The sequence below is a fragment of the Motacilla alba genome, chromosome 18 (assembly GCF_015832195.1).
Source record: "Motacilla alba alba isolate MOTALB_02 chromosome 18, Motacilla_alba_V1.0_pri, whole genome shotgun sequence".
NCBI lineage: Eukaryota > Metazoa > Chordata > Aves > Passeriformes > Motacillidae > Motacilla > Motacilla alba.
The window spans coordinates 3,217,281-3,239,940 of record NC_052033.1 but is presented as its reverse complement, the minus strand read 5'-3'; the positions used below and the strand labels follow the sequence as shown (position 1 = coordinate 3,239,940).

Below are 22,660 nucleotides of genomic sequence, written 5' to 3'. Positions count from 1 at the left end.
AAACAAAATCTCATAAAGATGCAATGTGATGATTCTATTTTATATGCATATATGAGTACCCAAAGAATACGATAGCAGCTGGTCGGTGCGCAGCTCCGGGGCCGCACTCAGCTGTTGTGCACCGAAAAGCTGCGGTCCCCTCCCGGCAGAGCTGGTCACAAAGCCCAGACGCGACATCAGCGGAAGGCACAGAGCGAGCACCCAAAAGGAGGTGAAGGCACAGGGGGATGGGGAACAGCTCGTGTTGGTGTGGCACACACAGATGGGCTGCAGCTCATCGCACACCCATGGAATAATCCGGCTTGGAAGGGGCCTCACCAGCCTGTCGGGTCCATGCTCTTGCCCGAAGTAAAATTACTATTTAAGTCCAGTTAGGGTGCTCAGGGCCTTGGGTCCCCAGCACTTACACATTTTCAAGGCGTATCTGTGGCATTGCTGGTAGGGTTTGGGGGTTGGTTTGGCCTGGGGTTTTGTAAGCCAGGGAATCCCTATTTTAATGCGTTCCAACCGCAACTCCTGCGCCTTTACTTTGATGTCAAAGCTTTTACCAAACAGTCCTTTGGAGCTGAGAGAGGCCCGGGCCACCCATCCTCCCCTCCGGCCCGGCGGTCAGTCCCGGTCAGTCCCGGTCGGTCCCGGCGGTCATTCCCGGTCGATTCCCAGCACTCCCGCCGCCATTCCCGAGGCGCTCGACTACTCGGCGCTCTTCCCGCGGGCGGCTGGATGGACTCTGCGCTCGGCAGCGGTGCCTGGCAGGGCCGGAAGCAGCCGCCGGCCTGTCCGCCTCGGCCCGGCGGGACTCGGCCGGACTCAGCTCCGCTCGGCTCAGCTCAGCCCGGCTCGGGCGGGTTCGGCTCAGCTCAGCCCGGCTCGGCTCCGCTCGGCCCGGCCGGGCTCGCTGGACTTGACCCGACTCGGGCGGGCTTAACTCGGCCCGGCTCGGTTCGGGCTCCCGCGGCGGGGCTGAGGCGGGCGGGCGCCGCCATGGTGTGAGGGGCGGGGGCGAAGGGGCCGAGCCGGAGCCATGAACCTGCTCCCGGCCAACCCGCACGGCAACGGGCTGCTCTACGCCGGCTTCAACCAGGACCACGGTGAGGCTGCGGGCCCGGGGAGCCGGGGGTGCCGCGGAGGGGCGGCGGTGCAGGGGCTGGGCGGGCCCGGGGCTGCCGCGGCTCCCGAGCCATCCTTGCGGGGTCCCGCTCGCGTCCCGGGGCTGCTGCCGCCTTGGGCATGGCCGAGGGGTGGCGGCTGCAGCTGCTGGAAGGAGCCGGGATGGCCGCTGGCAGCGGGAGGCTGTGTGGCTCTCCCGTTGTTTCAGCGCTGCGCGGTCGTGTCCGTGCCCGGCGCTTCGGAGAGCTGAGCGGGTGGGTGGGCGAGGGTGAAGGAGCAGGAGCAGGAGCCGGCTTGTTGGGGCTTGGCTGCTCACCGTGTGTGGCTCCAGCAGGCTCCTCAAAGCCTGTGCTTCAGGGGCTTCTTTGGGAACTGCTCACAGTTCAGCCCTTTCTCAGTGGAAGTACTCCACATTCAAAATGAGTGGTGTAACTGCTTTTTTCTTTCTTTTGACCTGGTTTGTGTTTTAAAAACTGTGGTTGACGCTACTAATCAAATTGGCAGGCAAGCACCGATACAACAACCCCTGTGCATCCTTGGCTTATCTTTTCCCTTTGTTAGAGGGGAAGGCCTGCTCCAGAAACAGGGTGCATGTTCCTCATCCTGCTTTGGCAAGACAAAAATAGCACCAGTCGTATGAGTAAGTGTCGTTTTTGTGGAATAAGGAGTAGAAGCTCATTATTTTGTAACATCCTTTTGCCTTACCAAATAATATTCTTGCTTAAGACGCTCTTGCAGCCTCTGTCATTGTAGACTGCAGCTCCTGTACCTGTTGCTGATGGTGTTGAAGTCGTGTGTAAACACAAATTATTCTGTTGATTTTAGTCAAAGGTCTCAGATGACGTCTTGGCAATAGCACATGAAACAGGTAATGAGGTGAGAGCATCTTGGCAGCTCTCTTCCTGCTGTCCCATAGACATGAAAAGATTAGAATAGTTTGTTTCTCAGCAGCTCTGCACTTATTTTCATCTTGCCTCTCCAACAGAGATGGAAAAAGATTTTTGAGCATGAGCTTAATTTCAGCTCTGCAGGGTCTGTAATGGAGCAGTGATATTTGGTGCTTGGCCTGTAGAGCTGTGTAAGAAGAAAAGTTTCTCTTTAATTGCAAAATGCCTTTAGATCATCATTTTATTGTAAAATTCGTTTGTTACGAAGGCTCCCTTAATTCCATAGCAATAAATGCAAGACATCCCCCTTTTTCAAATGGTATCCCATCCAAAGCACCTTAAGGAATTTGTCTTGGCAATCTGTGAGCTGGCAGTATTCAAGTCCCATCCCACCTCACCTGGCCAGGCAGTTGAGTGGTGACAAAAAGCACAATTGGCTTCTGTTGGGCAGCTCCTGGAGCTGCTCCTGTTGGGAACGATGACGCTGCACTGCAGCTAGCTCAGTGACCTTTTATGAGTTCAGGGCTCTTGTAAAGTGCTGCAGGGCAGGTGATGTTTGGCCACCTGAAGGAGAGCAGAGGGGAGGGAAAGCTCCCTGCTTCCTTCTTGCTCCTGCCGGGAATAGAACGTGAGTCACTGGAGCGCTGAAGCTCACAAGTGTGGGTGTCTGTACTGCCACAATAACCTAATTTCTTAGCAATTCAAGACTGGCCGATCCCACAAGGATGGGAGAACAGGAGGAATCATCCCAGTCTCTCTGGGGCTGAATCTCTCTGGCTGGCAAGTGATAAAGCAGCTGTGGTTGTTCTGCCGTGGGCCTCCCTCGCTCTGACTTGAGGGATGCTGGTTTGATAGCAGCTGCCTTTGTGCTTTTAGGCTTTAAATTTAAAAGAAACAATGTAACACAAGGAAATGGATATTGTCAGTTGTTTGAAGTCAGAATATTCTGATTTTATCGTCTTAATTTGGAGACTGAGCTCCTGATATCAGATCCTTTCCTAATGCTTAGAGAAGGACACTAAGGTGCTTTTCAGAAATGCAGAGTCAAAACATCATAATAAATGGCTATACCTGTAAATTGCTGACAAAATTCTCTTTTGTCACTGTTGCAGCCTAAAGCTGCTTTGAAAACTGAGGTGTGGGATTGTTTTGGTGTGGAAACACTTGACTCTTCTCCAATGGGCTGGAATGCTTTGTAGGACCCCACAGTGTTGGTAGGGTGCTGTGCTCTTGGCTTTACACACATTTATGGTTTCAAGGAAAACCACCATGGCAGAAACTGCACTGGACATTGTCACTTCCCTGTGCTCCACTACTGCCACTGCGGGACCTCAGGCCCCAGAGCCTGCAGGTTTCTCTGGGCCAAGGTGTCCCCTTCAGCCTGTGGCATCTTCTAGGCTGGTCCTTCATTTAACCCTTCCTTTTCCTGCAGATTTGGAGGAACAAAACTCACTCTGGTCTCAGTGGCACTGGTGGCAAAAAGCACTTTTACTGTAGGAACAAGCACAGCCATGGCTCAGGGCAATAACTCTGTAATCATTACAGTTTTTAAAAAAGGTTCTGAGTTATCTTTGGTCAGTGGCTTTTCAGCTCATCTGTCCCTTCTTGAAAAGAGAGGTGCACTTCTTGTGGAAGGAAGTGAACCTAAGGAAGTGTTCCCTCCTCTGTCAGCCCCTTCCAGCTCTCACATGAAGGGCTTACCTTCCTTACAGAAAGCTGTAGCCATCAAATTTGTGATTCCAGCGGAATAGAAACCAGCCAGATGGGAATCACCAAGCTTCAAAGCTGCTCCTGAAGCAGGAACAGGAATCTTCCTGTGGGGTTTTCTTCTCTTGTTTGACTCAGGGGCTGCCGTGCCTGGGAGCTTCGTATCTCTGTGGGTAGTGATCGACCACATGGGGAATTTCACTGTTACTCACATCCCCACGTTCTGCTGTGCTGTCTTCAGTTAAAAATGTGGATATTCCCAAGGCATTAAAGCAGCCCACGTCTTACTCATGAGGTTGGTCCTGCAGAGAGCTGTAGTGGTGCTGCAGGAAGTGTAAAGTGTGTGTTTGATTGCATCAGGAATGCTGCATTTGGGTTGTTAGGAGCTTCTGGGATCAGCACAACTCAAACCTTACGGCACTTTCTTACTGGGAACAGCTTCAGCATCCCTTCCCTTTGACTTTCCTGGAAATACAGGATGGGAGTAGAAAACTGTTGCTGGAAAATAATTACATGGATCAGCTGTGAGGAACAGATCAGTTCTCATCCTGTACAGCAGTGCTTTATGTCGAGGGGATTTGCAGTTTGCTCCCTGGCTGTCCCAGTGCTGGGAGATCACTGCAGCTCCCACTTACAGACCCGGCTGCCAGAGCAAATCAGTGCTGAGGGGGGAGGAGGGAAAGTCAGCAGGGTTCATATCAAACCCTATTGCAATATGGTTGCTAATCCTGCTGAAATGATTACATTCACATGATCTACTTTGTGTGTGTGTTTATCTATGTAAACAAGAACTTTGTGCACTTAATTTATTACAGTATCTTGGGCAGGGTGAAGTTGTACCTGGGAGTTTTTTGGGTTAAGGGCATAGGTTTTTGTGGTTTGTTTTCTTCCCCCACATGCCTTGTGATTGCTGGAGTATCGAGTTTGGGGAAGGCTTGTGTTTAGACAGAGGCTTGTGTTTTATTTGAGGGGTTCAAATCATTGCAGTACATAAGAATAGAACCAGAGTAACTGGAGCTTACGTTCCAGTACCTCGGAGATCTTTAACTGGATTTTTGGTACAGTACACACAAATTGGGAGCAGCCAACCTGCCATCAGGCAGCTGCCGGTGACAGCAGCTTCTTGGTCATTGCTCTGATTTCACAGTGGCATTGCTCTGTGCCAGTGCCTGTGTTTACTTGTTAGAAGGGCAAGGAGCAGAGCAAGGGACTGGCAGCTTAATGGATTCCACTGAAGAAGCACATGCATACTTCTGTATGAAAAAGTAACTACAGTTATTTTCCAGAGAGTTTTAATCTGGCTTCTGCTTATGTCCTTCAGCTATTGGCATATAATTATTGGCATGGTACTGCAGTCAGTTCTCGTTAGCACAGTTGGAAAAGCTGTTTGATGAGCTCTGTGCTCTGGAAACATCCACAGCAGAGTTGCAATCATGAGGTGAACTTGGATCTGTTAAGAAAGGAGGGAGCTCACTTCATAACTGTTGGACCATAAACATTAAAATGCTGGTTTCCTGCACTCTAGTGCATGGCACAGGATCCAGGTGGGTTGGGAATTGGTTTCCTTTCCTTCTGTTGTTTTCTTACCTGCCTAAAACCAATACCAAGACATTTCCACCAGGCCAGCATAGAGGACAACTTCTCTGGAAGATTTTCACTTGCCATCACTAACAGAGCCTGTGAGTGCTCTTCAGCTGGAGTGTAACCATGCAGTCATTGAACAATGCTTTCCTAACCCTCTGGCTCTTGCTTCCTTCTTGAGTATACCTGGCAATTACTATATGTGTGGATATATATGTGCTTTTTACCACAGGATGCTTTGCATGTGGAATGGAAAATGGATTCCGAGTTTATAATGCAGATCCACTCAAAGAAAAAGAGAAACAAGGTAAAACGCTTACTTATTACACCATGCTGCTCTGTGTTGGAAGCTCAGCCTTCTCATTTTTACCTGATTCTTGCTCAGCTTTCACTTTTCCATCCCTGGAAGGCTTTGAATAAAGCCTCAGCAAAGGCAGCTCCTGCTGCTCCCACAGGGACTCTCACTCATCCATTGCCCGGTCAAAAGTCTCCGTGCTGTTAATTTGCACAGTTGGCTGATGAGGAATTTGTCTCAGCTTCTGGCAGAGCTGTGTTTGCTGTTGCTAATGTTTGTAGCCTGAGTAGGAGAGGCACTTCCTGGGTATTTATGAGCAGGAGGAATCACTCTCTGCAGTCACCAGCAGTTGTTCTGTTCATGTGTGCTGATCTGGATGATCCAGTGTGGCAGTAAGACTCCAGGCTTTTTTCTGGAGATCTCAATGTAACATTTCTCATACTCAAGAGTATTGTCTGCAAGAGCACTGAGAGGTCAGACCTCTAATGCTCTAAATCTTACCTTCTATGTATGCTTTAAAGATTTGGGAGGATCTTAATGTGGTAAAGCTACTCCTGTGTCTTAACAGAAGTCAGTAGATGAGCTGCATTAACAGTGGAGCTTTTTATCAGAAAGCAAACAAAACTGTGTCAAAATATGGGAAACTGAAACTGAGCCATGTCATTCTAATCCCAAATATAGGAAGTGAGCTGCTAAACAGGTTTCCCACCACTTTCAGCCTGTGGTGAGAAAAGGGATTTAATAAGAGGAAAAAATGTACTTAAACTAGAAATTCCTACAAAATCAGGCACACTTTAACTTGCTACTGCTGTAAGGATTTTAGTCACTGTTCACATGGCCGAAGCTGACAAACTATTTTCTGCTCCTAACAGTAAAGTCTTCCATAAGCAACATGCCCTGGGACTATCTTGTGTGACATTGTGCTCAAAGAGTCAGGATTAGCCTGAAATCCTGTAGAGTTCCTTGTGAAAACTCTCCCTGCCAGTGCCTCTGGATGGAGATGCTTCCAGGACTCCTGTGGTGAAAAGTTCCTTATGAGTCAGATTGCCTTTTCCCTGTGGATTCTGAGAGCTCTCACTGAACTGGCTGTGTAGGCACACTGAGATCCTGTTCATTGTTCACGTAGGTTTAAACCTGCCCAGGACACTCCCAGCTGGAGCTTGTCCATTAGATTTTCTCTGTAACCCAGCACGAAACCAAATCTTGTTGCAACCCCAGCTCGTCTGTCTTACATCCAGGAGTTCCAAGAAATTCCCATCCAAGCAGTGACTCAGTGCTCTAACAGATTCAGAACACATTACACAGTGTTAAATGGTTTCAGGTTATCCCTTGTAAATGCTGTAGACCTTTTTGTCACAGTGATAAACCTCTTCATAGCAGAATGTGCTGTCTTGCTTTAAATGCTCTAATGGAGTCAGGAGGAGGATCTGGTGAGAAAGGGGTAGTGTTCAAGTACAACTGTTCAGGAAGGAAACACAGCACTCAGAAGTGCTGTTGAAGAAACCACAAGGGCTTGTATGAAGTCCAGGGCTTTACTGCTCCAGCGTGAAGAACTTTCAAGGAATCCACATTCTCTGGTTTTTAAGGGGAGCCAGAGTAGGAAGATGCTCTTCTTCTCAGGTGCCTGAGAAATGTGCTGATAACACAAGCTTTTCTTGTAACAGTTGTAAAAATTAGATGGCATTTTAAGCAGTTCTGACCCTTTCAAATGAAATCCTTGTCTTGCAGAGTTTCTAGAAGGTGGTGTCGGCCATGTGGAAATGTTGTTTCGTTGCAACTATTTAGCACTAGTAGGTGGAGGAAAAAAGCCGAAGTACCCACCCAACAAAGGTGAGCTGGAGGGGTGGAAAAAGGCCTGCCCTGGCCCTGCGTGGCGCTGCCAGAGAGCTCCCACAGCAGGGCTGTGCTGAAGGTCGGGTGAAGGGAATGCTGCTGCAGGTTTAAGTCACCGTGGTGCAGTGAGTTGCATCACTGCTGGTGCAGTGCTAACAGGCTGCTACCTGCAGGGACTGCTCTCCAGGCCTGCTGACCTTCTCACAGTGAGCTCTGCAAGGAGCAGCAAGCTCCCTGCCTGGCAAGCTTTGTAGGAAAATGTACTAGCATTCATTCTTCCATAACCCTCAGAGCAAACAAACAAACAAAAAAAAGCTGCTTTTCTTTAGAATATGTCTTTTTTGTCAGTTTTTGTGGTTGGAGCTGACCAGCTCCTGCCTGCACAAGTTATAATGTGAGTGAGGGGTGGATACATAGCTCCTCAATGCCTTCTGGTCAGCAGGATGCCTGTCTGCAGCTGCTTAACCATTGGGTGAACTTCTTGATCAGACTGTGGGGAGCTGCAGGTTGTTTTAAGGGAGCTGTGGATCTTGGAATATGCCTTGATGGTCTAATGCAATCTCTGCACTGTTCCAGTCATGATCTGGGATGACCTGAAGAAGAAGACTGTCATTGAGATAGAGTTTTCCACAGAAGTCAAGGCAGTGAAGCTGCGGAGAGACAGGTAGGTACAGCAGAGGGGTCCAGCTTGGCTCCGTGCTCCTACTCACTTCAGCTGCTTGTACAAGGAAAAAGATCCTGCTGGAACACCAGCAGGTGAAACAGCTTCTGGGGCCAGGGTTTTAGGTGTAAACAGGCCACAGTTTAAGTATACTGCTATGTGAAGCCTTGGTGAAAAGCCTACAAGAATTCCCGGTCCCCTAATGTAGGGAAATATTCTCCTGTGGTCCTGCTGGTTTTCTAGGTATGGAGGGGAGTGAAGAAAATTCCAGCAGATCCCTGGAGCAAGAGCAGCTGTGAACAGCTGGAGCCTGTGCGTGCGTGGGCGGAGGGGCTGGATAAAAGTGCTTTGCAGGCTTATCGCGTGGCTGCTGCAAGGCTGCGAGTCTCTTGTGGGGGAGGGCAGGAAGAATGTGGCTGGTAAATCACTTGAAAGTCTTTGCAGGTCTGAATGAATGTTTGTGTCCCTGTTTTATCCACCCGAGTCACTGGAGCTTCTGGTCTGTTTCAGAATTGTGGTTGTCTTGGACTCGATGATTAAAGTTTTCACCTTCACACACAATCCCCACCAGCTGCACGTCTTTGAAACCTGCTACAACCCTAAAGGTTAGTTGTACATGTGGGCTGGGGAATGGAAGCAAGTTTATTGTGTTCTTGACATGCCATTTATCTTCATCTGCCTCAGTCAGTTCTAAAGAAGTCATTAAACACTTACTGCACTGCAGTCGTGTCCTTTGGAGATGCTTTTGTGTTTGTAGAATGGTTATTAGAATTTATAAATAACTGGCCCAGAAAAGCTGTTTCCTGTGCTCATGTTATAGATGTGATTTCTGAAGAGCTGCATGCTTTCTTCTGTAAAGAACCTGTATTTTTACTGGAAGGTTAATTACAAACACAAATTCCAGTAAAGTGCATCATTCCTCTTTCCAAATAGAGCTGGAGGTGTTGAGCGAACTCTTCTCTCCTGTTGAAAAGAGCCCAATGAGCAAACTGATACTGTTCTTTTTGAACAGCAAGGCCTGGCTGTGGCTGTTGTTGAGCCCAGGGAGGGGTTTGGGCTCGTTCAGTGATGGCAGCAGGAGCTGCTGAAGGGCTCTCTGCAGGGCTGGCAGGGGCTTGGAGGGGTGTCAGGAAGGGTGGAGCAAACACTTCTTGATAGTGCTGCACGCGGAACAAGGGGTGCAGCCTTGGAGAGGGCCAGCCTGCACGTCAGGAGGGTGTTTTCTCCACCACATTGTACAGGATTGGAATCCCCATCTCTGAGGGTTTTCATGCCTGCCTGCAGCAAACGTGGAATTGCTGTCATGGGATCCCAGCCTGGATGCAGCTCCAGCAGCCTGACTGACTGACAGGCAGGGCATGCAGGAGGAGGAGGTTTTTTCGTGCACTGAGGCTTCAGGAATTCACTTGGCAGCCACAGAACATCTGGGATTGGTGATTTACCTTCAATGGGCCACAAAACATTACAAAGAAAAAGGTGCCAGTGCTGTAAGAACCAAGTTGAAACACAAATTAATAATAGTTCCACTGATGGAGCAGAAGCTCAGATGTCATCTTTGATGAACTCTAACCCTTTCTGAGCTGCTAAGGAGACCTTTTAGCTTCTTACATAGCTTTGATATAATGGACTGACTGGGCTGATCTGCAAAACCACCCAGATTCTGGATAACCACAGCTGGATTACATTGAAATGAAATTATGAGAGCAAGTTAAAATTACGCTGCTCCTCTGCTTAGCTGTGCTCTGCACTGATGGACAGATGATGTTTTGGGAGTAGCAATTAATGTAATGGCACTAGCCATTAAAATGAGATTCTGATTTACTCAGAGTTACGTTTTAGAAACTTACATTTGAAAAGTTGATTAGGTAATGATCCAATTGGTTTTTTGTTTTGTGGTTTTTTTTTGTCTTTCAGGTCTCTGTGTCCTTTGTCCAAATAGTAATAACTCTCTTCTTGCATTTCCTGGAACACACACTGGGCACGTGCAGATCGTGGATCTGGCTAACACAGAGAAGCCTCCTGTGGACATCCCAGCTCACGAAGGAGTCTTGAGCTGTATTGCTTTAAACCTGCAGGGAACAAGAATTGCAACAGCATCAGAAAAAGTAAGAATGACGTCCCCTGCCTCTGACTTACTGTGTGTTCTAGTGTAGTGAGATAAAATAGCAAGTCACATCCTTTGGAGGAAAGACACAGAAATACCTGCTGGGAAAATCTGTCACTGAGCTGTGCACTCTCAGTCTTTATCTTCCCTGCTCCTCTGGGATGCCCAAACAGCCAACAGCCAAGGGCTGTGCCTGAGGTAGTATTTGTATTTGTTTGAGCTGGCTGTGGCAGTGATTCTTCAGTGACATTTGAACACAACTTAGCCCAAGTAGTTCATGTCTTTGATGTGTTCTTCAACAGATACTGTTAATGAAAAAAGCAGTGGGGGGGAGCTTATTTGCATTCTTCACCTTTACTATTTTCTGCTTGGATCCACTCCAAACCCACTGGCTAAAGAAACACCTGTAAATAGTTCAGTTGTACTGGCAGGCTCTGTTCTGCTCTGGCTTAGCCCTGTTACAGAGCAGGATGGGGCAGGCTGCCCCCTCACACAGAAAGGGCCACGTGTTCCATGGGGCTGAAGAGACAAGACACTGACAAGAACATGAAGTTAGGGAGCAGTGCAGATCCCCTGTGCTGGGCTGAGGCAGAGAGGCAAATGTCACTGAGCTGTTTTCTCCCTGGGAACCTCAGAGAGAGATGCCAGGGTATTTGTCTCCCCAGGGAATGTCAGGCAGATGGACCCATCTCCCTCTGGCAAGCACAGCTCTTGCTGCCTTCTTCCACTCAGCTGAAATCAGTTTCTTAAGGACAAGCCAAATTAATCCAACGAGTCTCTGTTTCACATAGTTTCTACTGCCCAGCCTGTCACTCAAGCAGTTTAAAAAAAGAAAATGTATCCCAAGTCTCTCTTAAGCTTAATGATTGCATGTCTCCTAAACAGAGTTCTAAAAGCTGCCAACTCCATTGCTAAATAGAGCCATTATCTGCTGCGTTTGTATGAAACATTCCTTGTCTTGCATTGAGAAGTTCAAGAAGCTTTTATTTTCCAACTGAACTAGGAGTTTGAGCCCAGTCAGCAAACCTCTCAAGCCTGTCTCTTAAATCAAAACTAAAGTATGTTTGCCAGGTCTTTCTCTGCTGGGTAGTTATTTCCTGGCGTGTGACTGGAGAGCTGCCTCTGTCAGCCAGGCGTGTCACAGGAGCTGCAGGTGGTGATGCACAGCCCAGTGCACACCCAGTGTTCATCAGAGGAAAGCAGCACTGCTTTGTTGGAGACACGCTGGCTCATCCTGCAGCCCTGCTGCCAGGCTGGGTGACTCCAGCTGAAGGAGTTTCCCGGTGCAGTGTTCCATCAGCTGACCGGGTGGTGCCTCAGGCTTGGATCAATGCAGATCATGAGTGTGTGGTAACTGATTCTCCTGAGTTATCTCAGCTGAGCCAGTTTTAAGACAAGACCAGCCACAGCTTGATCATACTTAGGGGAAAGAATGGCACAGCAGCAATGAAGAATGCACTGGTGCTGAGGGGAGCAGGGCAGAAGGGACCCACAGATCCTGGGCACGCTCTACACCAGCCAGTGTCTGCAGATCAGGGCCAGGGCTGCAGCAGTGCTTTAGAAATGAACTAAAAGAGACTTCCTGAGTCACTAAGGGACAAGATTGTACCCCAAGGCATTATAACATTGTGATGGTGGTGTGGGGGGGAACCAGTATTCTTCCCCAATATTAAGAGAGGTTTGCAAATCTGCCAAGAAGAAAACCCCAGCAGTGGGTGCAGGGCCATGCTGGTCAGACAACATTTTAGGATGCACTCACAGATATAAAGACAGTCTTCTGCCTTTCCTAATACAATGCTTGATTCCTTTCCAAGGGGACCCTCATAAGAATATTTGATACTTCATCAGGGCATTTAATCCAGGAGCTACGCCGAGGATCACAAGCAGCCAATATATACTGGTACGTTCAGCTGCTTCTGTGCCATCTGTGGGGCTGGCTGTGATGGATGGCACCCTGGCTGCCTCTGCATCTCCCTCTGGGCTCACTGCTGGGAGAAGGCAGGAGCTGGGAGCTCTGTGAGGCCTGGCACAGGCTGCAGGACCAGGGACAGGGCTGGGGCTGCTGCCAGGCTGTGACTCTGCTCAGCCCAGGTGGGACCTGGAGGATGCTGAACTTCCCACTGCCCCGCAGGGAGTGCCCTGATGCTCTGGAACGCTGCTCAGGGGGAGTAGGGCGAGCTCAGGGGCAAGGGGAGCTTTATCCCCACATCCTGCTGAGCAGGGGAGCACCCGGGGCACTGGTGTGTCTGTCCCAGGAGCAGGGAAACCCTCTGTCCATTCCCCAGGAAAACTCCATTCCTGTGCTGAGCCCCACTGTGGGGTAGCAGTTGCACATTCTGCCCCAGAGCAGAGCTCGTGCATTTCCTTCCAGCAGTGTCACAGTGACCCACGCCAGGGGTGTCCCTGCCAGGGCTGCTGCTGCTGCCACTGCAGGCCCTGTCCCTGTTCATCCCAAAGCAGCCCTGGCTCCTCCTGAGCTGCTCTTACCACCCCGCCTGCCAGGCTGGCACAGCTGCAGCAGCAGAACTGTCTGTGCCGGGGCTGTGGGTCTGGCCCAGGAGAAATGCTGCAGCTGTCTGTGTTCTCTGCAGTATTAACTTCAACCAGGATGCTTCCCTCATCTGCGTCTCCAGCGACCACGGCACGGTCCACATTTTTGCTGCAGAAGACCCCAAAAGAAATAAGCAGTCAAGGTAGGGATGGAGCCGTTCTGAAGCCCTGGGGGGGAGTCCTTGAGCTTTGAATTGCATTTAAATTGCTGGCCATGTCACTCAGCAGCAAAATCTCTACACTGCTGAAGGTGGGAAAATCTATCTGCTGGGCTGGCGTGAAGCTGCAGATTTAATAATCTCTGGTAATTGCAAGGTTCCTGCTGTCCTTTGAGGGGCTGTAGCATTTCAACAGAGGGTCAGCGGAGGTTTTAGTGGACCTTAGGATGAACGTATGTTGTGGCCACTTTCCTCTACTAAAAATCAATCCTTCTGGCCGTTTTTGCAGTCACTTAAAGCCAGCAAGGTAGCTGTAGTGTCTCCCTTCCTGCGAGGGGAAGTTACTCAGGTTATCTGATTCTTACTCAAATAAAAAGCCAGTAAAAAATCAAGTGAAACCTGCACCTTTTTCAATCACTCCAGCAGCTCTGAATCCACCCTAGCCAACACCTTACCAACCTGTTAATGTCTTTTTTTTTTTTTTTTGTTTTCTCTTTCAGTTTGGCCTCTGCCACCTTTCTCCCCAAATACTTCAGTTCCAAATGGAGTTTTTCCAAATTCCAGGTTCCCTCAGGCTCTCCGTGCATTTGTGCCTTTGGAACAGAGCCAAATGCTGTCATAGGTGAGTGATGGAGGTGTCCCCAGGTTCTGGCTGGAGAACCAGCCTTTGACCCGTGCTGGCTTGGAGGGAGGGAATGCTCTGCTGAGACAGGGCCGTGTCCCTGTCACCCAAGAGCTCTGGCTGCTCCCACTGCCCACGGAGGGAGGCACGAGGCTGGCACAGGACGGGGCTGGCACAGCACAGGGCTGGCAGGGCTGCTGGCCCACGGGTCCCTCCAGAACACCTCTGTGAGTCTGAAGGGCTGGAGCGAAGGAAAGCACCCCTGGCACAGCCCCCTGACCCTGCTCGTTTGTGTTGCAGCAATATGTGCAGATGGCAGCTACTACAAGTTCTTATTCAACCAAAAAGGGGAATGCTCAAGGGATGTGTACGCTCAGTTCCTAGAAATGACGGACGACAAGCTTTGACTGAGGGAGGGGAGCGCACGGCTCAAAGCACTGCCTCGGCCACCCCGCGCCTTTGAGGGACAGTATCTGAGTGTCCAGCACTGAGCCAGTGTCCAGCAGAGCCCGCCGAGAAGCCTGGCTCAACATGATCACAAGCAGCTCTGAAGTAGTGGACTACATATGTTTGTTCTCATTTCTGCAAGTATTCATCATTAAAATCTCTTTGGGTTACTGTCACCAACTCAAGTTTTCAAGATGTGGCTTTCAACAAGCTTGTGCCTATTGGGTTTCTCTTTAGTCTAAACTGTGACATGACTGTAGCTCCAACAAGAGTGCCTGCCACAGGGAAAGCTCTGCAGGGGCTGTCCACACCTTCAGCTGGCTTTAGGAAAAGGGATGTGAAAGCAGAAGATTTTAGGCATTGCTTTAATTCCACTGCATGGCTGGGAGCGGCGAACACTCTGGGTCATGCTTTCTCCACCAGGAGTCCTGCCTCCTCCCTCTCCTGGCACAGCTGAGGGAACAGAGAAGGTGACAAGTATGGAGCAAGGGACACCTGTAGATCAAGTCCTGCTTGTCCTCTGACCTGCTGCCCGGGGCTGGGTGGTGGTGGTCGTGTGGCCCCGCCAGTGCTGCTTCAGGTGAGGGATCAGCAGTGCTTGTCCAAGGTGCCAAACTGTGAAGCAGCTGGAGGCGCCTTTGGGCAAGGGCTGACCCAGCTCCCCTCTCCTGTGTGAGCACAGCAAGCACCCAGGGCTCCTGTACTTGGAGAGCTGATTCCTTCCAGAATCCAGCCGTCGGTACTGGTGTGACAGCTGTGAAACTGCTGCCAGACTGCTGCAGAGGCCATGGCCAGGCCTGGCACAAGAACTGAACAAGGTGGCAGGAAGCTCCATGTCTGCAATGGCTTTAAACTTGCAAACTTGTCTTTTTTTTTTTCCCTTTGAGCTGTCGCATACTATTGCTGCTGGCCCAGGGACAGGTAGGTTAGACTGAACCCACTGACTTGTACTCTCTTCCCCAAAAATTGTTACCCTATTTCCTGCTGACCTAAGGCACAAGCTCCTAACCCAGAACCTGAGATAGCCCCAAGGTTGGCATCTGTGGCACTAAACACTGGGGCAGGGAGGTCTTGCTCTTCTGAAAGCTCATTTCACAGATGCTTCAGTCCTGACACTCTGTGACTTCAGTCGCAAACTCTAACTTTGACAAGTCCCTTTTAGTGTCATGTAACCTACTAAGGACTAACTTACCATGTTGATGTCAAGGTTGCATGTTGCTTTTATGCGTATTTAACCACAGAAATTGTTTTGCACACTTATTTGTAATATGTTATTTCTTTTAAATAAAAGTGACTAACTTTGCTGTATTCACTGATGGTCACAGCCATGGTTTCCATTGCTCCAGGCTGGGGGCATAGACATGTGAGTCAATAGTGGTGGCTGCTGAAGGACAGGAGCTGAACCTGCTGCATGAGGAGGGGACAGGAGCACGTGAGCCACTGCCTGGGCCCTGCACCTTGCTGTCTGTCCCAAAACAAGTCCAGCGTCCCAGTGCAAACCAGTTCTTGTTCAGCACTTACCTCACCATTCCCCCTGCTGGGCTGGACCAGCAGAAGGACCTGGACTCATTTCCTGGAGAAGGATGCGAGGGGGAAGCGCTGCAGACGCTCCCCAGGGGCGCTGTAAATGCTGTAAATCCTCTCCCTGTGCAGGTGGAGCTGCTCCTGATCCCAGCACCAGCAAACTCCTGAACTGCCCCACGCAGCCCTGCTCCTGCTCCAACAGCTCTGCTGGGCCTCAGCTGCTGCTGCACCAACCCCCTGCCCTCCCGTCCCCGTTATCCTAGAGCTGGCAGGAGACAACAGGGAAGATTTAAACTCTTCTAAACGTGTAAAATTTTCCCTAAACCTCTGCTCCAACGTGGCAGCAGGAATGAAAATAACACACCTGTGCAGGCAGCCAGCAGTGCTGCAGAATCACAGAATTTCTAGGTTGGAAGAGACCTTTTAAGATCATCAAGTCCAACCCATGTTCTAACACCTCAACGAGATCATGGCACCCAGTGCCACATCCAGGGATGGTGACTCCACCTCCTCCCTGGGCAGATGATTCCAGGATTTGACCAGATGGTTCCAGTATTTGACCAGTAACCCTGGAATGCCCTAATACACCTCAGATTCCTTGTGCTACCTGCAATGGATGTGAGCAGGTACAGCTGTTTCACAGGGATCAAATCCAGCACAGGATTGAGTCTTCCCAGCTGCTGCTGCCTCGGGGTTGCTCTGCCAGGGCTCAACGGCTTCGCTCGCTGCAGCACTCCCGGGGATGAGGGGAGCCAGAGTCTGCACAGCTCTGCACTCAGTGGAACAGTGCTCAGGCAGACACCTGTGGGAAAAGGAATGAGGGCTGTGGGCCCTGTACCTGGCACTGATGGGCTGGTGGCACCACATGGCCACAGGATCGCCACCAGGAAAGCAGAGAAGCTCCCACAGCAGAGTAAACCACGACTGCTCCTGGAACACAACACTGGCACCAGCAGCTGCTCCAAAGCACAGGGATTAGCAGCTCCTTTTGGATGAAAATGGAACTCAACGCCTTCTCTCCCCATTTTGCCATCTCTCCACAGTACCTGTGTCACAGTTCAGAATCCTGACAGGAAAACTAATGAGCCAGTGCACTCGATTCTGCAGTAATGCCAGGTATCTGCCAGCAGAAACTGCAGGACACGAGGATTGCTTTCAGAACCTTCAGGCAGTCACAATAGAGGAGAAAACACAGATTAATCAGCGCAGTTGGAGATGTGAGACACGACCAGACACAGCAGCCACAGAACGCCACCAGGCTGGGGCTGGGTCACACTGCTCTGCCTGCCCCTGGGGCAGAGTAACAATTACAGCACTCCCCTGCCTCCGGGGTAAGCTATTTTCTTCTTCTTCTCCAAGGGCTGTGTTTATTCGGACCGTTCAGCCCGTGCTCTCTGTTCAAGGAACAGGCTCTGCCCCTTCAGCTCCAAACACCACGGCCCTGCCCAGCAGCTCCACAGCCATCCCAGGCTTGGGGAGTTGGGTTTCTCCCCAGCTCTTGAAAGCATTGCCATGAGAACCCGACCCAGCTTCCAGCAAAGTCTTCCTGGTCCTTGAAAGCATTTCCCCAACAGCTGAGAAACAGAGACTGTAAAGGGGATCACACACCAAACCCACATTCATGATTCCAGAAAGTGCCATCTCCTAAAATTTAACTTACAGAAACATGATCCATCTAAAGCAGACACGTTGCTGTGCCCTCCTGTGCCCCAAGCAGTGCAAAGGCCGGGCAGGGTCCAGCCCCAGGCCCCTCCCTGCCCCTGGCTCCTGGGACAGTGGCTGGAAGGGGCACCTTGGCCTGGAGGGGCTGGCACGGGAGCTGCATTAACCCCAAATATACATCGATATTCCAAACACACTTGTTGAGTAATTTCAACTTGGTTAATTTGCTGAATAAAATTTAATTTTATTTAAAAAAATCTTATACACTATTATTCACCTAGCCCTAGTTGTGAACAGATTCTCACTTCTGAAAATAAACCACATTCTAGTCAATTCATTCAACACCAAATTAAATTACTAGTACTGGATTTTTTTTTCTTAAAAAAAGTATGTTAAAACTTTACTTTTTTTATTTTTAAAACCTCTAAAGAAAACGTTGCAATTGTACAGAAATGCTTCTTTTCAGGTTATGCTTTTTTTTTAAATGCCTGTTATAAATCCAGCTTGTGTAGAGTTTTTTTCATAGTTTTTTAATGTATTATCTGCAGAGACATTGTAACAGTTCCATTGTGTGGATGAACACAAAACTTGTACACATTTCTCATATTTGGTCTTTAGGTAAATAGTTTCCAAAAGCTGCCTAAAATAACCACTCCAAACTGTTCAGTCCATCATGAAAATACAGTTTTTTCCTTTCGTAGCAGGAAAGGAAATATAAATAATGCATCTTTATTACAGAACAGGACAAAAACCAGATTCCGATGGAGCCGGCGCCGGCTCCCACTCACCTGGCTGCAGGAGGAACTAAGACGTTGTGTGAGCTGAAGACTGAACAGCAGCCTCGTTTCAGTTGAATTTTGAAATGTAAAGTGGAATCTATTACCACATTAAAGTGAGAAATTACATTTTAAAATGTTCAACTGCAGAACACACACTTTAAAAAAAAAAAAAAAAAAATTATTACCATAATCTGGTAGCCACTGTTAGAAAACCACAACAGCTACTGGTCATGGAGACCCCGAGGTCAGTGTCTGACATCAAAGTGTTACAGAGAAACGGGGCAGATTAATTTCTACTGAAGGGTGCTTAAGCTTAAAAATATCGAATATACCTCTGACAAGATAATTTTACTCTTTTTAAAAGGACTCGTGATAAAGAATTTTATCTTTCTAAATGAAGAACAGTCTGTTATCTTAAACATACACAATATTAAGCGAGACTCTTGTTTTACTTTAGACTGGAAAAATATGCCAGGGACAGTCAAAGTCAACACAAAGTAACAAACAGCAAAAGGTAGCAGAGAGAGAAACAGGTAAGTGCAGCTCTGGTCAAATCCATAGCAGTTCTTTACGTCAGTTAACGGCTCATTTACATCAGAGTTTCTAATCAGTTACATGCAAGCCCAAAGAAGCGTTTGATCACTACACATGGTAATAAAATTTGATTAAATTTATCAGGCAACTGCTAAAATATGAAAATTTGCAGATGTAATAAAGTAGCTTTATCTGAACTTGAACAGGACAGACAAAAGTAAATCATTCCGTTGGTTAAAAAAACCCTACATTCAGTTTTTTACCAAACAAAATTTCACATGAAAAGTAGTTGTGTGATTCCAAAGTTTCCGGAGTAGAAATGGAGTGATTTGAAATGTCAAAGACCCCATCGTTTTGCAAAGAAATGAAAATACACCTCGAAAAATTTCTAATTCCACGTGTGAACAACAAAATACTGCATATCTATCAACAACTGCATGGGTGGGTGGTTCGGAAAGGCTTAGCTGCCACGGTGTCGGAATGGCTCCTGCCTCTGTTCCCTTTAGGAATTTACAATCGTTTGAAACCAGTCACACTAAGCGCTATCATGCTGCCGTTACACTGAGATCCTCAGTCCTGGGAAAAATCTGACAGATCCTGTTAAAGCTGCAGCCCTCCCAGCACACACGGTCCGTGGGGCAGGAGGGGCGGGGGCACAGCCTCTACAACAACACGGTTCTGCAGTTTGACTTTAAATTACCAAGTTTTAAGGCCACCTGTGTTGGGTTTTGTTTCAGTGCTGAAAGTTGAAGTCTGATTCACAGGGCCCCTTTCCCCACTGCGTGAGAACATGTTCCAACATTTTAGGTGTTAGATTTAAGTGTCTCCTTTTGGCACCACGGAGTTTGTTTTTGTTGGTTTTTTGCGGTTTTTTTTTTCTTTTTCTTTGTTTTTTTTTTTTTTCTTTTTTTTTTAAAAAAAAGGAAAACTCCCCCTAAAGTTTCTAGTTCTGGCTGCCTTTGTCACTCACTGCCACGGGTGGGGTGTCCACGTTCACAGCTATGACTATGCTCTCCCCATCCTCTGTTTTGATCCGTTTCAGTTCCTGCTGTTCCGACTGGTCTCCGTTCTGGCGCTTGGTGGGCAGCGACGCCGACGCCGACGCGTGGGTGGCCAACATATGCAAAGGACTTGCAGCAGCTGCAAAAAGCAGAATACAAACTTCAGCACCCCGGTCCTCGTCAAATCAGATGCACAAAGTTCTGGGATTTTACTGTACAGTAAGAAACGTGAGTTTCTCATGGACCCCAGAGCTCTCAGCTGACTCCCAGGGAGCGAGCAGTGCTGCCAGGCTGTTCTGCTGAGAGCAGGAGCTGCTCCTTTCCTGCACGTGGAAAACGGAGCAGGAACAGCATTTGCTCTGCCCTTCTTTCTCCTCAGATGGCACAAGCCTTCCTTCACCAAAGACAAACACGCCAATGTGTGTGTGAATACAGCCAAACACAAATCTGTGTTTCTGGAGGCCCAGCTCCCACTTTAGAGCTTTGCCTGAGCATTACCTGGTGTCTTGCTGCTTTGGGATTTACTGTAACAAGAGACCAGGACCTGGAGCACACCTCACTCCACAGCCATCACACACACACAGCTCTACTCCTGTGTGCAGCCACACGCCCTGCACACCCTGCAGCCCTCGGCCCCGTGCCGAAATCAGCTGAGCTTTCAGAATCCAGGAAAAAGAGAAAAAGAATTATTCCTTACTTTTAAAAATAGCTTTTCAGTATATTTCACATGGCTCTCAGCTCTATTCACACATCCCTTCTGACACACAAAGTGCACCTCAAGTCTGTGATGCTTTTGCTGCTCTTAAGCTGGAAGGGAAGTGGCAGCAGCCAGAGCCCTGACCTATAAATGTCAGTGATGGCAAAGGAGTAAAAAGGAAAGGAAGGAGATAATTCACTCCATTAGAAAGCCTTTTGAGCAGAAGCACAGGTAATGAATTGATGTAAGACAGCCCTAAAAGTATTTCTGCAAACATGGGACAAAAAACCTCTCCTTCAGTATCAGCTAAGGCATAAAGCAGGACTGTGAGAACAGGCTGTGGGGACTGCCAGCAGAGCAAACCTGCCCATGCTGGGAGCAAGAGGGACGTGTGGCATGGTGACAAAGCACTGCTGCCCACTCAGCCTGCCAAGGCCCAGAGAGGAACGACGGATTCAGACATGAACCAACCTCAAAACCTTACAGAAATTTGGTCTTTTCAGTACAGGTTCAATAAAATCGTAATAAAAAGTACCAGTTCAAAGAGCTAACCCACAAGCAAGTTCTGGCTTTCCTGTTGGTGGCTTCCAACAAACCACCTGGGAGCAGGCACCATTTTAACAGCTCTGCTTTACAGGAGCTTCTCTTAAAACTTGGTTCTGTCCTGGTTTAACAAGGTGGGGTGTCACCACCGAGTACATCCCAGTGACAACCACAGGGAGGATAAAGAGACAAAGAGAAGTGAAGAGGAAAGAGGGGAAAGAGGGGAAAGGAGAGGAGAGGAGAGGAGAGGAGAGGAGAGGAGAGGAGAGGAGAGGAGAGGAGAGGAGAGGAGAGGAGAGGAGAGGAGAGGAGAGGAGAGGAGAGGAGAGGAGAGGAGAGGAGAGGAGAGGAGAGGAGAGGAGAGGAGAGGAGAGGAGAGGAGAGGAGAGGAGAGGAGAGGAGAGGAGGGGAGAGGAGTGCGCGGGAGAGGAGAGGAGAGGAGGGGAGAGGGAGAGGACGTACCCGCGCTGCCCTGCCCCGCCACGGCGGCGCTCAGGGGCACGATGTGCGTCCCGTTCTGTGTGACAGCTTTGATGGGCAGCTGGTGCTGGCCCAGCGGCGCCGGTTGCACTATGGTAACTGTCTGTAAGGGGGCGGGCTGCGATGTCTGGATGATGCGACCAGCAGCTCCTATTGCAGCATGGCTAATAGCAGGGAGAGGCTCCACTTTCACTGCAAACAGGAGAGAAAATTTGGTTAAAATTAAAGAAGTGCTCAGGAACCACTTGGTTTCACTCAATCAGGCCTCAGTGGCAGTGTGTTGTTTTATTACTCGCTCCAGCATATCTGAGAAATCCCAATTTGAAATCTTCATTTTTAGCCAAACACTTCAAGACTTGCCCTGCAAGAATGGATGCCCCATCCCTGAATGAGGCCTGGAGCAACCCAGGACAGTGGAAGGCACCTCTGCCCACACCAGATGGGCTTTAAGGTCCTTCCAAACCAAACTCTTCTATGGTTCTACAGTTCTGAATTTCAAATCCTGATCCCTCTGCATAAAGAGGTGCCAAAACGACCTCCCAGGTTCTTACCTTTGACTTCCTTGTGGTCTCCATTCTCTTGAGGTTCTACCTTGGGCTGGGTGACCATAGCAGCTTGTGTGACAACGGCCTGTCCTGCGACAGTGTAAGTGTTTGCTGGTGCCAATCCAGTCACGTTGGTGACTGACACAGCTGGGATCTGGTGCACAACGTGAACTGTCTGAACTACAGGCTGCTGGGAGGTCGATGTTGTCACGGGAGTTGCAACAGTGTAGGTGACGGGTTTGATAGCTTGTGGTAGCTGCCGCTGTACAGTAATTAAAACTGGCTGGCTAGAGAGAGGTGATCCTGCCAAGAAAGAGGTCAACATTAGATTGCCAATTTTCATTATTTCTTCTAAGCCAGTCGTTCTTTTAAAGTTCCCATTAAAACCTCAGAGAATGAACAAGCTCCTTCACTAATGCCTGAATGAGCCAGTGACACTGGACAATGAAGGTTAAACTGGTTATTCCCAGCTCCAGGCCCAAGGTTAGGGCTCTACTGGCTCAGCAGGACCCACACACCATTTGGGCACCCCAGCTCTGCCCCAAACAAAGCTGTGCGTGGCACTTATTTCACTAAAGCCCTTTCCACAGATGGGAACACGTGTGTGCTGCAGGGGGGTGTGCAGCATGCTCAGGAATGCTCAGGAGCTTCTCTGCCCTCTGTAGTGCCACATCACCACCAAGAAACTGGATGGCAAATGTGTATCAAAGGAGGTAATGAAACAAACACATCCTTATCCTATCATGCCTTATGCTCTTTTTGTTTTAAATAGGAAATTTCTTATTCTTTTTATCCTTTCAGTTCTTTTATCCGCCCCACTCTGGAAAGATGACATGACCACAGAGGTGTCAAAGGCCTTTCCTGATTTCTCTAACACACACAACCTTACCTTCTGGGGTCTTTTTAAGAGAACTGTTACAAGACAGCACAGTCCTACAGA

General features: G+C 48.9%; 2 protein-coding genes across 4 annotated transcripts in view; one reads left to right on the top strand and one right to left on the bottom strand.

The window, feature by feature from the left end:
- The first annotated feature begins 747 nt into the window (after positions 1–747).
- WDR45B (WD repeat domain 45B) lies at positions 748–15,267 on the top strand. 3 transcript variants are annotated; one of them, XM_038156847.1, is made up of 11 exons: positions 857–1,091; positions 1,672–1,750; positions 5,518–5,592; positions 7,309–7,410; positions 7,990–8,077; positions 8,585–8,679; positions 9,989–10,179; positions 11,993–12,078; positions 12,770–12,871; positions 13,387–13,508; positions 13,809–15,267. In XM_038156847.1, exons 2-11 carry the CDS (start codon positions 1,702–1,704, stop codon positions 13,913–13,915), a joined length of 1,017 nt encoding a protein of 338 aa, XP_038012775.1. In that variant the 5' UTR covers positions 857–1,091; positions 1,672–1,701; the 3' UTR covers positions 13,916–15,267. The 3 variants fall into 3 exon arrangements, with proteins under 3 accessions (XP_038012773.1, XP_038012775.1, XP_038012776.1); XM_038156848.1 differs by having other exon boundaries at positions 1,615–1,750; XM_038156845.1 differs by lacking the exon at positions 1,672–1,750 and having other exon boundaries at positions 748–1,091.
- A 2,097-nt stretch (positions 15,268–17,364) lies between these two features.
- The window catches only part of FOXK2 (forkhead box K2), a 44,950-nt gene continuing 39,654 nt past the window's right edge, over positions 17,365–22,660 (bottom strand). The window contains exons 7-9 of the mRNA XM_038156844.1: positions 21,727–22,023; positions 21,158–21,367; positions 17,365–19,594 (exon numbers count right to left, since the gene is read on the bottom strand). Coding sequence (XP_038012772.1) covers positions 19,398–19,594; positions 21,158–21,367; positions 21,727–22,023 — 704 coding nt within the window. The 3' untranslated portion in view covers positions 17,365–19,397. The remainder of the gene's footprint in view (positions 19,595–21,157; positions 21,368–21,726; positions 22,024–22,660) is intronic.

Excerpts from the sequence above, each read along its gene's own strand:
- WDR45B (XM_038156845.1), top strand. The coding sequence starts at position 1,025 with ATGAACCTGCTCCCGGCCAACCCGCACGGCAACGGGCTGCTCTACGCC. Across the intron at positions 8,078-8,584 it reads GTGAAGCTGCGGAGAGACAG|AATTGTGGTTGTCTTGGACT; the intron begins GTAGGTACAGCA and ends GGTCTGTTTCAG. Across the intron at positions 12,872-13,386 it reads AAAAGAAATAAGCAGTCAAG|TTTGGCCTCTGCCACCTTTC; the intron begins GTAGGGATGGAG and ends TTTCTCTTTCAG.